This window comes from Delphinus delphis, chromosome 4, assembly GCF_949987515.2.
Source record: "Delphinus delphis chromosome 4, mDelDel1.2, whole genome shotgun sequence".
In the NCBI taxonomy this organism is placed as follows: Eukaryota; Metazoa; Chordata; class Mammalia; order Artiodactyla; family Delphinidae; genus Delphinus; species Delphinus delphis.
In genome coordinates this window covers 15039117-15054521 of record NC_082686.1, presented here as the reverse complement: position 1 = coordinate 15054521, position 15405 = coordinate 15039117, and the positions used below count along the sequence as shown (strand labels likewise).

At 39.0% G+C, this 15405-nt stretch overlaps 1 protein-coding gene across 8 annotated transcripts in view; it reads right to left on the bottom strand.

Annotated features, from left to right (window-relative positions):
- Positions 1 to 15405, bottom strand: part of GRIK1 (glutamate ionotropic receptor kainate type subunit 1) — a 423802-nt gene that overhangs the window by 140978 nt on the left and 267419 nt on the right. For all 8 annotated transcript variants that reach the window (XM_060010398.1, XM_060010401.1, XM_060010399.1 and 5 more), the window contains one exon: positions 7219 to 7400. In XM_060010398.1, the coding sequence (XP_059866381.1) occupies positions 7219 to 7400 (182 nt within the window). The remainder of the gene's footprint in view (positions 1 to 7218; positions 7401 to 15405) is intronic.

Sequence of the window (15405 nt, the reverse complement as noted above, 5' to 3'; positions counted from 1 at the left end):
TTGCCTATTACAGCCAAATTTTGATGTAGCTGGAATTAAGCATTAGAGCATTTCTGAGGCACATATGTGATTTTTATTACCTCTCAATTTGGATTGAAACAAATCTAAGTCCTTTTCAAAATCTACTCATTGGAGGTTTTAGAGCATCCTCAAAAGGGCATCCTGTACACTAAGAATACAAACAAATTGCAAACCCTTTCAGTAACTTTTTGATTATTCATAGAGGTCAATTAATTCTTGTGTATATTAATAACATACTCACATCTATGAACCGCTCTTTATAATCCAAACAATGTGTTCAGGAAATGTAAAGAGATTTTAATATCAGCCTGAGAGAAACATAATTAGAATAGGAATGTGTTATCAAAAAAATTATATAACTGCAAATTATCATCCAGTTAGTATAAACTGAGATTCAACATGATTACATTGTCAGGATTTATCCAAAGTAATGAACTTCTCATCAATTAAGTATCTCAAAGACTACCAAAGGACTCTAAAAAACCTTACAAAAGAATGAACTGCTTAATTATTTCCCCATTTCTTTGAAAGCTTACTAAGTACAAGGCAATGTGCAAGTTCTTTATGTCTAGATGTTAGTAAGAGGATTCTTGATTCCTTGTATGCATGGAAGCTCAGAGCTGGAGGGAAGCTTAGTAACAGTTAGAATCTAATCCAACAATCCTATTTTACAGGTGAGGTGACTGGGTCTCAGAAAAACAAACAGGCTCGCTCAAAGTAGCATATTAAGACGGGCTAAGAAACTCAGATCAGAGGCACATTAGACCCTGGTTTGAAATTCCAGCCTTGCTATTGAGTGTATGCTCTGGAACCTCATTCTTCTCATATGTAACATGGGATATTTTGAGGCAGTAAATAGATAACACTCCAGTCAAATACATAGCCTATTCTGGCACACAATGACTACCCAATAAATGGCATTTATTTTATCTTATTAGGGGAAGAGCAGAGTTTGCAACTGCATCTCCCAACTTTCAGTCTAAGACTCTAGTCACAGTCCCCTACTGCTTTAGAAATTAGCTTCATGGTCTCCAACCAGTAAATTGCCATTAGATAGCTAAACTCTTGTGACATGCAGTTTCAAGGTCTCTTTTTGCCTTAAGGTGGCAGAGATTTGGGGTTTTGTTGTTGTTTTCATTGTTGTATCTTTATCACCTTCAATCAGTGCTCAACAAATACGTGTTGAATGAAAAAATGAATTTCCTTACTATGTCCGCATCACATTCACTACTTGGCTTCAATATAAACAACATTTCTTGAGAACTTGTGTAAACTAGAGATGATTGGATGTTTGAGAATCAAGGAAATAACACATCCAAGAAGTATGAAGCTTAACTAAAATGTGTTCCAGGTTCCATTACTTGGAGAATCAGTTGACTTCTTGGTGTACATAACAGTAGCAGAATAGGATACTTTATTTTTCTTTTAAATCCTGAGATAAGTTTCAAATCCCAGCTTAGCCACTTGTTGGCTCTGTGACTTTGGGCAGGTTACAAAATCTCTCTGAAATCTGTCAGTTTCTTGTATGCAGAATTTTCTCATAAAAATTAAATGAGTGATGCATTTCACTGGCTTAGCACAGTGCCTGGCACATAATAAGTGTTGAGTAAAATGTAGCCCTAAGGTCTTTGGCTTATTTTATGTGTTTATGATTAGAAATAACAGACTTGGGGATCTGACTTAGCTGGTGCAGGTCCCAAACACAGAATTGCAACCTTTTAGCACATCACAGCTGTACTGCTTGACTTGATGTTTTCTGTCCTAAGAGATGAAGGCTGATGGTACTTCTGTCCTGTGAAAACATGAAATGAAACCCATCTAACTACCTCTGCTTGCCTTGGTCAGAGATGTTAGGCATAACTTATATGGGGACAAAAATCCATGCACAAAATTATTTGATTAATCAGCATTGCCATTGCACTTCTTAGCAGAGGGAAGCCAAGCATTTAAGAAATACATTTTCTGCCTGGTCTTGTTTTTATGTTAATTGAAACAAAAGAAAAAACAAAATAGAAACAAAAGCACACAAATGTTGACAGGAGAAAATGCAATATAATTCTACAAAATATTTTGGTACTAAAATGTTCTATGGAGGCTAATGGCTCAATTATAGCTTAATGCTCATTGCCACGAGTGTTGAAGGAGGAAAAACATCTCCCCTCTGATGCACTTGTTCATGTAAACAAGACAGCAGTTTTCCTGAGTCAGAAACAGTATGCTCATCCACTGGCCACTCTCTAGCTCAGGGAATTGGCCCAGCCCTGAAACAGCTTCCCTTCTAGATGAAGCACCACTGAATCCCTTCCCTCCCTATCAGAGACCCATTAGGTTTCATTATGCTTGAGGTAGTGACCTGCTTTCTCAATCCTATTACAGGATTTGAAAACGACTCTGCAGTTCTCCAAAAAGGCAAATTTATTTTCAGGAAGGAGAATCATTAGCTCAAATGCATTACAGTTCTTAATAATACAGAATTTCAGGGTTGAATGAAACCTTCCTTTTGAGGAAACTGAGGCACAGAAGGGTGACTTGTTCAAATGTGCTTGGAAGAGTTGAGAGTTCAGCATACTGAGTGGAGTGGAAGAAAGGTGATTTGGGAGATTACTGATTAAGAGCTTCTAAGCACAGTTCTTGAATCATTCATTTCAACTATTCATTCAACATAGATGTATTGGTCACTCATTGTGTGTCAAATAATGTAATAGATGTTGGGGATTTGGGAGAACAAGACAAAGAAAGCTCCCATCCTCTTGGAGTTTACAGTATAGTAGGGGATAGAGATAACAAATGAATCAATGTCCTTAATTAATTATAGATTTTTATTAGGGTTACAGAGCAACTAAGTAGAGTGCAAGGTCATAAGGAATGAGAAAATAGTTTCTTCTCCTTTATCTTCCAAGAGTTAATCATGAAGACTTAGGTGAGGCAGACTTTGGAAAAGAATGTTCCAGGTGTTGGCAACTGCAAGTGCAAAGGCCATAAAGTAGGGAAAGGAGGGCATGTTACATGACCAGGCAGAGTGCCCTTGAAATAGTGTATTGGAAGCTGGATGCTGGCAGGGAGGCTGGAGGGGGCGGATGGGTCACATAATGCAGGCCACAGATTTTCGCATTAAAATCATGCTCAGTAGATAAAATTAACGCTGTCCCTGAGCTTCAATTTTCATTTCCAGAAAAAAAAAGATAGTACAAATTATATCAATGATTATTATGTCAATTAAAGGAGATGGTTGCTTATCACCCAGCATGGCACTAGGCACATGTTAGGAATTCCCTACCTAGAGTCGTCCTACCCTGTGCCTCACCTTTATTTGTTTTGTTTTTGTTTTTCTTTCTTTGGCTGCACTGTGTGGCATGCAGGATCTTAGTTCCCCTGCAGTGGCAGTGCAGAGTCCTCACCACTGGACTGCCAGGGAATTCCCCTGTGCCTCAGCCTTAAATTCATCTTCCATCAGCCACTCCCTTGGGAGAACCATACTCAGAGTGAAGGTGCAAGTGCGGTGGATGGTGAGCCATCAGTGGGAAGACAGAGGGACGTGGGGGGTGTGGGGGTGAGGAGGGGCTGGGGACCTGGGATTTCCACATTAAAGACAGTCTAAGGAGAGATCAGCATCCTCTAAAAGCAGCAGGATGCCTGCTGGGAGGTGATGCATGGACAGGGAGAGAAGAAGACATGCAGTGACCTGACAGGTCCCATGTGTGGGCTGCTGGTTTTTGGGGCCACTCTCAGACTGCAGAAATTCACGAAGACCATTTCTTGTTATAAGAGCCGTGCTCCCCTGTAGCCTAATCAAGTCTTGACATTTGAATTTCTAACTAATTTGGGGGAAATAAATTTTCAGATTCTCATCATATAGTACTTGTTAAATATGAATAGAAATAATCACTTTGCTGAAGTGATTATCATGCCCAAGAATAATTATAGACTTTTGCCCAATTTTTACTTTTAGATAAATGTCAAATATCTTCCTTAAAGTGCATTTGATTTATTTTTTCTTAAGAATCATTAAAAAGTAGTAAAATATGATGAAGGTGCAGGGAAGTACAGGGAAATAATGGGAAATGTGCATGAGAAGAAAGATACGTTGACCTGGAAGAGAAAATTTTCTCAGCAGTGATTTTAGTCACCAAAGAAGTAAAAGCTATTAATACTAATTTCATCTAAAGGAGACCAGCAGCGAGCGGTTGTGTTTTCCCAGACATTTCTGGAAGCCTAGTTCAGAATGGTTATCCATTATGAAATGGGGGCCCGTTATGGTAAAGTAGGCATTCAGGATCTGAGATCATAGGGCAGGCTGGCTATTCAGAGAATGACCTTGTATGAGGCACTTAACCTATCTGAGCTTCAGTTTTCTCAGCTCTGAAGTGAGAATACCAAATTTACTTCAGGATAAACTGATATACAGGGTGCGAGACACCATGATATACAGGGTGCGAGACACCATCTTTGGTACCTCAGTAAAAGATATAAGTCTCTTTCCTTCCTTTCTTTCTCTCAGGAGAAAGGGTGGTTGAGCAGTGGCTGGCAACAGGACCCTGAACTCCTGAACCCTCAGACTCCCTAGAGACACTCCGCAGACAGATTCAGGAAAGGTCTCTGAAAGAGTTTCTACATGTTGTTTTCCAGGACTAATGGAGCAAGTTAAAATGGAATCACACAGAGTACTAGTGTCTCATCTTGACTAGAACAGAAAGTCCTATGGTCTTCTTTATAACTTTTCAAACCATAAGAGCCTCTTGGAGGTCCAAATGAAGCCCATTAAGCCAACCTGGATCCTTTGCTGTGATTTCACAATGAGCAACAGTTCTTTCACATGCAGTAAGGTAAGGATTTCATGCTGGAAGCTTTTAAAAAAGTTCTCCACCCCTCCCAATCTTTTCAGATCATGGGTCTAGAACAAAGACAGGATGAACAGTCTTTGAGTCACTTCCCTCAAGCTTCACAGCCAATCGTACCATTCACGTGATTAGTAAAAGCAAACACAAGATAAAACATGGTAAGACAGGATGGAGAAAAATGTTTGTGCCAATGGCTTGTGCAAAGTGGAACTAATCCTACTTCTCTTTGCCCCTGACAGACATTTCTTGAGAGGGCTTCTCTTAGATGATTTTCTGTGTCTTTTTTTTTTTTTTATTTCTAATTTTCCTTTGAATGATATAATCTCCATGCCACAAGGAAAGAACAACTTACATCAAAGGAATTTTATATCCACATTTATCAAAATACAGGAGAAACTCTAGCAGCCCCTGCCCATGGCCATCAGGCACTTCCCTTGCCTATTCCAAGCCTGCCCTTTGGGAGAGATATGACCAGTTATGTGAGCCAAGTGGATTTCTAACTAAGAGAATCCTCATCACCAAATCATTCTCTTAAATGTAACAGAAGTCCCTAGATTCTGTTAAGAAAGACTCTTGGGAAGGGATACTTCTTGGCATTTTGAGGGCTATGCATAAAATCTGGGTGTTTTTCTCATTTCTGGCCCACACTCCATTACACACTTTAATAACTGTATTAAATTCTCAGATGAAGGCTTAAGATAAAGAGAAGCTGATGATATTTATTCACCTTTCAAGTTCTTTAGTTGCTGACATCACTGCAGCATGCTTGCTTTCTTTACTGAGAGGTACTTATAATGTCTAAAGACTTGTTATTGCAACTATAGTCTAGAAGAAAGCAACAGATAGTCTGCCTAACTAGAGAAGCAACGTGTCACTGTGGAGAAACAATCAGATGGGATAAAGGAGGCTCAGTGCCCGTTCCTGGCTGTGTCGCTCTGGGAAAGTTATTTTATCTCCTATAAAGTGAGAGGATTAGCCTTGATGACATCTACGATTGTTTGCAACCACAATTTATAATATGTTCTATGACTCAGGGGCTTCTGAGAAATGCCCTTCCAGTGTGAGATATAGCACTGGAGAGTCAGGCTGGATGACTGCACCCAGAGAGCTCTTCTAAGTGACTCAGAAATCCACAGTTCTGCATTTGTATGGAGGGGTTGGTATACTTGTGAAATTAGTGCCCATTACCAGTCAACCCAACAGTACACCCCAGACATTTTAAACTAGGAAGTGTAATAACACCTTGTGCCATTTTAGGTAAGAACATTGCCTCATGCCACAGTAACCACTTAAATATAGAGAGGCACCCATTAGGCCAAGTAAATATAACCTGGCTATTTTATTCCTACTTTCCCCAAAATTCAATCCCCTGATTTTTTATTAGTGCTTCTATTTTAAACATCTGGCTTGCCTCTCCCATTGTCTCTGTCTATGCTAGAGTTTCTCAGCCTCAGGACTATTGGCATTTTAGGCTACGTAGTTCTTTGTTGTGGGGTGGGGGTGGGGGATCCTGTGTCTTATAGGATGTTTAGCAGCACCTCTAACTGCTAGCTGTCAGTAAAGTGCCACCATCCCCAATATGACACCAGAAATGTCTCTGGACATTGACAGAAGTTTCCGAGGGGGTGAAATCACCCTGGGTTGAGAACTACGAGTCTAGGTTTAATTTTTTTTTTAATTTATTTTTAATCTATTTTTTATTTTGATTCTGAGTTTTCTTTCTTAGACATAAGACCAGTGCTATATCCTGAAGTGCCCAGAAAGTATTAACACTGTTGTTATCATTCTTAATGTTATTAAGATCTTTCATTTATATAAGATTTCACAATTTATTGTTTCCACCCACATTACCCGTGGAGATTAATGCATGGCAGCTCATTGTCTGTAATAAATTAGAAGAGAGAAACATCTTTTCCGTGACTCTCTCCATGCCCCTTTTCCACTGTGCTTGGAATCTTGCATGTTTGACAAAAGAGGTCTTGCCATGAGGAAGATGTATTTAGGACAAGTAAGGCATTGTGTAAATGAAATCTAGCTTGTTTTTTTTCAACGGACATAAAAGAGGAGATGCTTAATCAACTTGAAATGATACTCTTCTCCTCTCAATCTCTGCTGGCAGGATCTATATATCTCCGAGTATGTACACAGGACCACACATCTACAACTACATACGAACAGGAGGCTTCAAAGAGGTCTGAGCCCTATGACTCTTTAAAAGGGTTCTGAAATCTGCAATCTTCAGCCTAAAGTGGACTGCTGGCATTTTATCATGCTGCACTAAGTGAAAGCAGATGGCATGTCTGAGAAAGATAAACGAACTCATCTCCTAATATTTTCACCTCCTTCTTACCCCTCTTACCTGCTTAAGGATTTCAGCGGCTGTTTCATGTGAACAATCAAATATCACATAGAACTCCTTGCCTTTCTTCATCTCCTTGAGTAAAGGCTTGGCATCTTTATTCCCAGAGGGCAGCTGGCGGATTTTGATTTTAATGTTATATCTGGAGGGAGCTTTGATGAGCTCTTGCAGACGAATGAGACCTAGAAAATGACATTCAATCATGCAACAAACTGTTCTGTCCAAAGTATGTTTATTGCCATTTATAGGCAAACTCATATAATTCCCAAAATGTATCAAGACACCATCTACCTAAAGGTTACATTATTGACTTCTCATTTGTCATTCCTCTTTCTATGAAATTCCTCTTTCTATATGGATTATACTGTATTTTCCTTTTGTGGGTATGTGTGGCTGGAAGCACAATTTTCCCAAGAGGATTCTGAATTTTTTAGAATGCAACTGTCCTCTCCAGCTTTCACCACATATCTTTAACAAATCAAGTCAATACTGTAAAACTTTTGTAAACAAAAAGTTGCTTGAAGTTTCCAAAGATGCTTTTTGAAATGGATAACACCCATTCACTTTAGAACACTAGAATTTCTTGGGGTTATAAACCTCTGTAAACCTTTCAGCAAGTGTTTATATATAACATACTGTTTACCAGCTAATTGGTTGGACTGTTCTATATAATCTTCCAGTTCCTGCCATATAAGCTATTTATAAATGGCTTATTGTATTTTCTTTCTAATATAATTGAACATCGTATGGGAAAATACTTTCTTGATTTAAAAGAAAAGATGATAGAATTTTAAAAGATTATGATAATAAGGGCAGAAACAAATTCTTTAAAAATACACCATTGGTAATTGTAGGAAAGTGTATACAGCCAACTAACTTGATGAAGAATGTTTAATTCACCACAAATATGAATCCACCGAACTGCACCATTTTTTTAATAGAAGTGCTTTAATAGGGCAAGACCAATAGCTATACGAAGCCTCCATCTTATTTCCCCTAATATTAACTGGTGTTCGCTACACTGCATGATGTTGGCTCTTACTCAAGGACGACCATTGGAAAATTGAATATTTTTTATTACACAGTCTGTGCCTTCAGGATGTGTCAGCTTCAAGTAATCAATAGGAAATATTAAGCTTTGTCACTATTCAGATAGAAATTGTGGCATGCACTGTGCAAGACACAGCATGGATGCCAGCTACCTCTGGACTTGATGCACTTTTTTAATTTTCTTGTTTTATTTATTTAGTTATTTGTTTTCCCTAGAAGCTACATTTTTGTGTCTAAGATGTTATAAGATTCCTCTGTACCTTGGGTAGGTGTGGTCCTGAAGTACAGTAAATTTGTAAGCTACTCTTCAGAGTCAAGTGGACCAGGGCAAGGAAGGAAGGAGTTGTAGAACTGTATCAAGATTTAGTGCTCATTATCTTTTCTAAAAAAATTGTATTTATTTTATTTTTGGCTACACTGGGTCTTTGTTGCTGCATGTGGGCTTTTCTCTAGTTGAGGTGAGCGGGGGATACTCTTCATTGCGGTGCGTGGGCTTCTCATTGCGGTGGCTTCTCTTGTTGCAGAGCACGGACTCTAGGCGTGCGGGCTCCAGGCGTGCAGGCTCTAGAGCGCAGGCTCAGTAGTTGTGGCGCACGGGCTTAGTTGCTCCGCGGCATGTGGGATCTTCCCGGACTAGGGCTTGAACCCGTGTCCCCTGCATTGGCAGGTGGATTCTTAACCACTGCACCACCAGGGAAGCCCTCATTATCCTTTTTAATTTCTTTAACATAAAAATAGAAATTGTTAGAATGATAGACTTCCTGGGTTCTTGATTCTTTTCAAATCAACCAGTGTGACTGAAGGCTCCCAAGCACCAGTGAGTCACTTGTCCTCTTACTTCCAGAATCACTTGTCCTGAGCAACTGATGAGTCCTAATGGAAGAAAACTGAGCACATGGATTTGTGTGTTTGTTAATCCTAACAATAACCCTATGAAGCAAGGGTTATCATCTTCATAATTTCAAGTAAGAAAACCAAGGCTTGGAGCAATTAAGTAACTTACTCAGGGTTACAAAGATAGGAGGAGCTATGGATCCAAATTGCTTGTGAGTCTAGCACTCAGTCTTTCCATGTCACCATCATGCCTTACAAATACAAATTGTTGGTGCTTGAAGGACCAGATATAGCTTTGGATTATTTGATAAGAGAGGTAAAGAGTAGAAAGAGGTACCCATTCTCCTTTCTTCTTTACTCCAGGCTGCTTGTGAGTCTCTCTTGTTTTTATTGTTTGTTTATTTGTTTGTTTGTTTTTTTCCTATCGCCCTCCTGCTTTGCAATCGCTTCCTTTTTTTTTTTTTTTTTGAGCATGACCACAAGGGAGATCAACATGGCCTTTAAGTAAAATGGGAAAAATATTTAAGAAGTACATTTCACATGCTGCAATGAACTGCTCTTTTGTTCTTTGCTAAATGGAATGTCAATCTTGAAGTTCATTTTCCTATCATGATGACTTAGATGCATGTTAATGGCATTTAAAGTTGAATATATTCTCTCCCTTCATTCATTCAGTTTTACGGGAAAACATTTTCTGGATGTTCACTCCATGCCAAGTCCCACCCATGTTAAGGGCTGGAAATATAACATGAACACATCTAAGGTCCGCACAGCCCACAGAAGGAGTTCATCCCATCGAATCTTGTATTATGCATGGGGCATCACTTATTACTTAATTTGATAAACTATGACCTGAGGCTGACGGGGGCTGGAGCAACTTGCTCAAGGTTGTGTAAGGCTATCATGTGGCAGATCCAGGGTTTAAAGCTAGTTCCACCTCTGACTCCCCAAGCTAGGGCTCTTTCATCAAATCAGCGGCTCCTCCTGACTTTGAGATTTAAGATCAACTAACTAACTGGCTGAATGACTAACTAACTATATAAATAAATATCTGGATAAATAGAGAAAAAAATTTAAAAAATTTGGACCAGCATAAAACATTCAGCCTTTATTTGGCAAATGAAGCTGTTAATAAACAGGTTCCCTCCTCAAAAAAAGTAACTGTGAGCTTTCACAATTGTTTCACAAAAGAAATTTATTTTAATACCAATAGAGGAGAAAGGAGAACTCAGTACAAAAGATTCGTTTTTAATTGGACTAAATTTACCTTTCAGAAAAACTCACTACTAAGCCCTAGTTTTCTCTTTTTGTCCATATGCAGGTGAACTGGCCTCAGGAAAGGAGAAGATCAGCAGATTTAAAGGTTACAGACCCAAGATGTAGGAAGAACAAAGAGCAAGAAACAGGGAGGTTTACATTTCTCTTTCGAAGCAATTGTTTGCTTAAAAGAAGCCTTGCTGCCTTCATTAGCAAACATCACATAATTTACAATTAGAAAAGCTTTTTAGTCCACAGGAGACAAAATTTAGAGAAAGCTTTCCCTTTTATTTGCATTTTACAGCAATCCAGCAATCCATTACACTTCATTGTAAAAAGTTAAAACTTGTCTTTAAACAAGTCGTTACTTCAGGGAAAGAAAATTGATATAGGCACAATTCCTCACTTTGCTAATGGCCCTCCTGTGTGTGGATGCCAGCCCTGCCAGAGTGACCCAGTGCTTCTAGGATGGGACTCCAATTGCAGAGAATGGTAAGGGTGTGTGCAAACCTGGCAATGGTGATGGATTTTCTAGTCCATTGTAGGAGAGACACTTTAAAAATGAAATGCAGAAAAGGAGATAACTAAACAAACCGAATAGAGAGACATTCTACAGTAAAACTGGTATGGACTCTTCAAAAATATCAAGGTCATGAAAGACAAGGGAAGGCCAGACTGTTTTAGACCAAAGGAGACTAAAACGACCTGACAGCTAAATGCAGTGAGTGATCCTGGATTAAAAAAAAAAAAAAACTGCAATTGGGACAATTAGGGAAACTAGAATATCGTATATATCTATATAGACATTAATATTGATATAGATGTTAAAAACTGTATCTGTGTTAAGTTTCCTGTGTTTGATAACTGTAGTGTGGTTATAAAAAGGAAGGTCCTTGTTCTTAGGAAATATACTCTAATGTATTTAGAGGTAAAATGGTCATGCTGTCTGTCACTTACTTTCAAATCGACAATACTACTACTTGTTGTTGCTGTTGTTATATTGAGAGAAGCATAGAGCATTAAAGCAAATGTGATCAAATGATGACAACTGCTGAACTTAGATGCAGGATGTACAGAAGTTCATTGTACCTTTCTTGCCATTTTTCTGTAAGTTCAAATCTTTCTTAATAAAAAGACAAAATATGAGCCTCCTGCATCCACTCCCACCTCTAGTAATGCAATTGGAAATTGCACCTTTGGTTTGAAAAGTGCTTGAGAGCAAGGAGTCTGTTTATTTCACATGAGTTTGATCTGGGCTCTGAATGTAAAGATAACATTCAAAAGTGCTCAAATTCTAAACTCTTTCTTTGGCCATCTATCTACTCTGCACACTCAGATATGACACAGAAAAGTGCTGATTGTATGCATGTAGACTCTGGGAACAGGTGGAGCATATGGAGGAGAAAAAAAGAACATGCTATTTCCAGTAGCTGTTTAAAAATTTCCCTGTCTTCTCCTTAAATAATAATAAACTTTGCTATTTGCATTGCCCTTTTTTATGAAGTATCCTGCATGTCTTATAAATAGCTCAGTAAACCTCAGAATATACCTCTAAGGTGGATAGGTGTCAGTGCTGTTTTACAGTAAGGAAAGTGAGGCACAGTGAGGTTAATTGTTTGGATTGGCCTTGAAAATGAGTTACAGAAGCCAGAAATTGGAAGAGACCTTAAAGGTCAAGCCCCTACTTGATGCATGAATTCCCGCTACACAGCTGCTGCTGAACACCTCTTGGTTCGAGAAATTCTCTACCTCAATTTTTGCAACTCAATCCATTTCTGGACAGTCTTAGTTATATTTAATGAGCAGCAGTTTAAAAGAAAAGTACCTACGTTTTCTTGAGTCTTAGTCCAATTCCCTTTTCATTGTACCACAACAGTGGATTTGATGTCATAAAAATGAATGTAATAAACCATTGGGACCCAAAGATAAGATCGCACATTTTAAATGTTAATTTCATCTTCATTTGAACTTGGAAACATGCAAAATGGCATTTCACAAACCTGTTGGTATATTAATGTATCCAAATCTAATAGGATTCTTAAGGGGATCTATATACCCTCCAGAGAGGAGGAAAAAATCAGAACTGAGAAAAGGAGATGGGTAAGTGAGTGAATTACCTGTGGAAATACAGCACTTATAAGTGCAGATCTCCATACATACGATTTTTCAAAAGTGCATCAAAAAAGGCTAAAGACTTCCCAAAAGAAAAATTGTGTTCCTTGATCGCAAAGAACCTCATAGAAGAATCTAGTCAAAATATTTTAGATTAACTATGCTGCATTTAGCTCTATCAGTATGTTTTGGTCCTAAATTCTGGCCAATATCAATGGTAGCTAAAAATAATAAACCACCATGAAATATCTAAAAATTGATTTCCTGAGCAGAACTCTGAAAATTTGATAGGGTTCTGGTCAGGGGACTGGAGTGGGTAAATAGGAAGGGTAAAAAAGAGTAAGGGCAGAAAAAAGTGAACTATAATATATTATCTTGCTGGTGCTGAATGCCAAGGACTTTCCATTCTCCAACTATTTCAGGTGGAATTTTGGGAGGGCATGTGGTAGAGTGTTTTGGCTAGCATGAGTCATCATAACAACACAGAGGTGTGAATTGTGATTGCTAAGGTGAAATGATTCACTTATTCTTTTACTTGGCACTGATTGTTTACATTTTGGCTTAATCACCTATGTCAAAATGTTTAATTTTCTTCAAGTCTAAATTTTAGGGCTCGTCAAGATTCTTGGTTCCGAACAATATATTCTTTCTATTTTCTATGGGGAAATGAAGGAAAATATAATAAGCATAACAAATCTAAGTCACTATTTAAATATAGCCCAAAGAGTAGCTATTGCACTTATTTACGGGGTGGTTGAGCATATTAAATGAGTTAATTATATAAAATAACTATAACAATGCATGGCAATCAGTCAGCACTTCAAGAATTTAGTTATTGTGATTTTTGTGGTTGTCATTTTTCTTGGGTTTTCTTTCTGGATTTAATGTTTCTTTCAATCACTGACATTTTTATGTATATTAATCTTATCTCAAATGAATCCTCATTGTAAAGCTTTGAGACTATGTTTTAAGTAAGTGACAGATAATAGTTCTTTATGGCAGGTTGCATTTTATAAATCTCATGGCTCTGGTGTGTTGAGAAAAATGATTTAAGGCAACCGTGGATGAAAAAATCCCTCTTAAGTACTATGTGTTATGAACACATCTGTCTGCAGCTCACTTCTCTGATGGCCTCATCTAGTCCCATGTATATGCTGAGGACCCTCAATTTTGTATCCCCAGCCTACACCACATTCCTGAACTCTAGAGTCATATATTAACTGCCTACTCATTGCCTCTTTTTGGATGTCTAGTAGACATTGCAAAATCAAACTTAACATATTCATGACTGAACTCCTGATAGCCTTATTTCTCCAAACTATGTCCATTTATCCGTTTCCCCATCTCAGGCAATGGCAACTCCATCTTTTGGCTCAGGCCAAAAAGCTTAGGGTCCTCTTTGACTCCTCTATTTTTCTCACTCAGCCTCTACCCCTCAGAGAATTATTCCAGCTCAACATCAAAATATTTCCAGAATCTGACCATTTCTTACTCCTCTGTTGCTATCACCTCATCTCTTGCCTTGATTTCTCTAGTAGCCTCCAATTTTATGCTTCCCTCTCTATGACATTTTATTAATACAAGGGCCAGAGTGATCTTTTTATGGTATAAATCTGATCATGTCACTCCTCTTCTGAAAACTCTCCAATGTCTTCCCATTTCATGAGGAACAAAAGCTCTTCCAATAATCTACAAAGCCCTCCATGATCATGAAGACCCTCCTCTCTGACCCCACCACCCTTCCCCTCTCAGTCTGATCCAGTCACACTGGCTTCCTTGTTTGTTGTAAATAAAGGTTTATTGGAACACAACATACCTGTTCATTTATATTTTGCCTGTGGCTGTGTTCTTGCTACCTCAGCAGAGTGGGATAGTTGTGATCAAGACACTATGGCACATGAAGCTTAAGCTATATAGTATGTAACCCTTTTGAGAGAAAAGCTTCCTGGTCCCTGCCCTACAAAATCAGCTATGGCTACATTTCACTAAGATTAGCCTTGAGAAAGCAGAAACTGTTGAATATTCTCCACACTGCATTTGGTGCTCAGCTTCTCAGCTCTTTTTGAAGAGTGTGAAGGGATAGAAGCCAGGCTTCCACCAGGGGTCTAAAGAAGCAGAGGGGATGAACAATGAGCAGTGATTTCGCATTGCCTAGGGTCACCTCTGAATGAGGGAGTCAGAGAGAAGTAGATGACTGATGGGAAGAATATCCAGGCACCAGAGAGAGAGATGTGAGGCAAAACTCCCTCCGGGGTCTTCTCTGGTGGCGCAGTGGTTGAGAGTCCGCCTGCCGATGCAGGGGACACGGGTTCGTGCCCCTGTACGGGAAGATCCCACGTACCGCGGAGCGGCTTGGCCTGTGAGCCATGGCCGCTGAGCCTGCGCGTCCGGAGCCTGTGCTCCGCGACGGGAGAGGCCACAACAGTGAGAGGCCCGCGTACGGCAAAAACGAACAAACAAAAATAACAAACAAACAACAACAACAAAAAAACTCCCTCCGACAGTTCTCTAGGGGCTTTCTACATTTGCTCTTCCAGAGGACAGAATTCTGCCTGCTAGTATTTAGTGATTTGGATTTTGTCCTTAGAGACATGCACAGTGCTCCCCTTGACTTCAATGGGAGTCAAGGACCATTTGGTCCCTTAGACATCTGCGCTGGCTTCAGGTTATTTCACAAACTCCTAAACAAATCCCAGTAAAGTGCTCTTTAATGGGTAGTTAATTCTGGTGTAAGAGCAGGTGCTGAGCACACCTAAGTCCTTTTTTTTCCTTCAGGTTTAGTAAGTTTTCTTTTTATGACTTGATAATTACTGCAACCAAAACCCTGAGTCAAGCAGTATTAAACCCACTCATAGTCAAAAGATGTCTTCTTCTATTGATCTCAGTTGACCTGTTTACTCTCTGGGTTCCAATTTCATGGCTCAATTGATTATT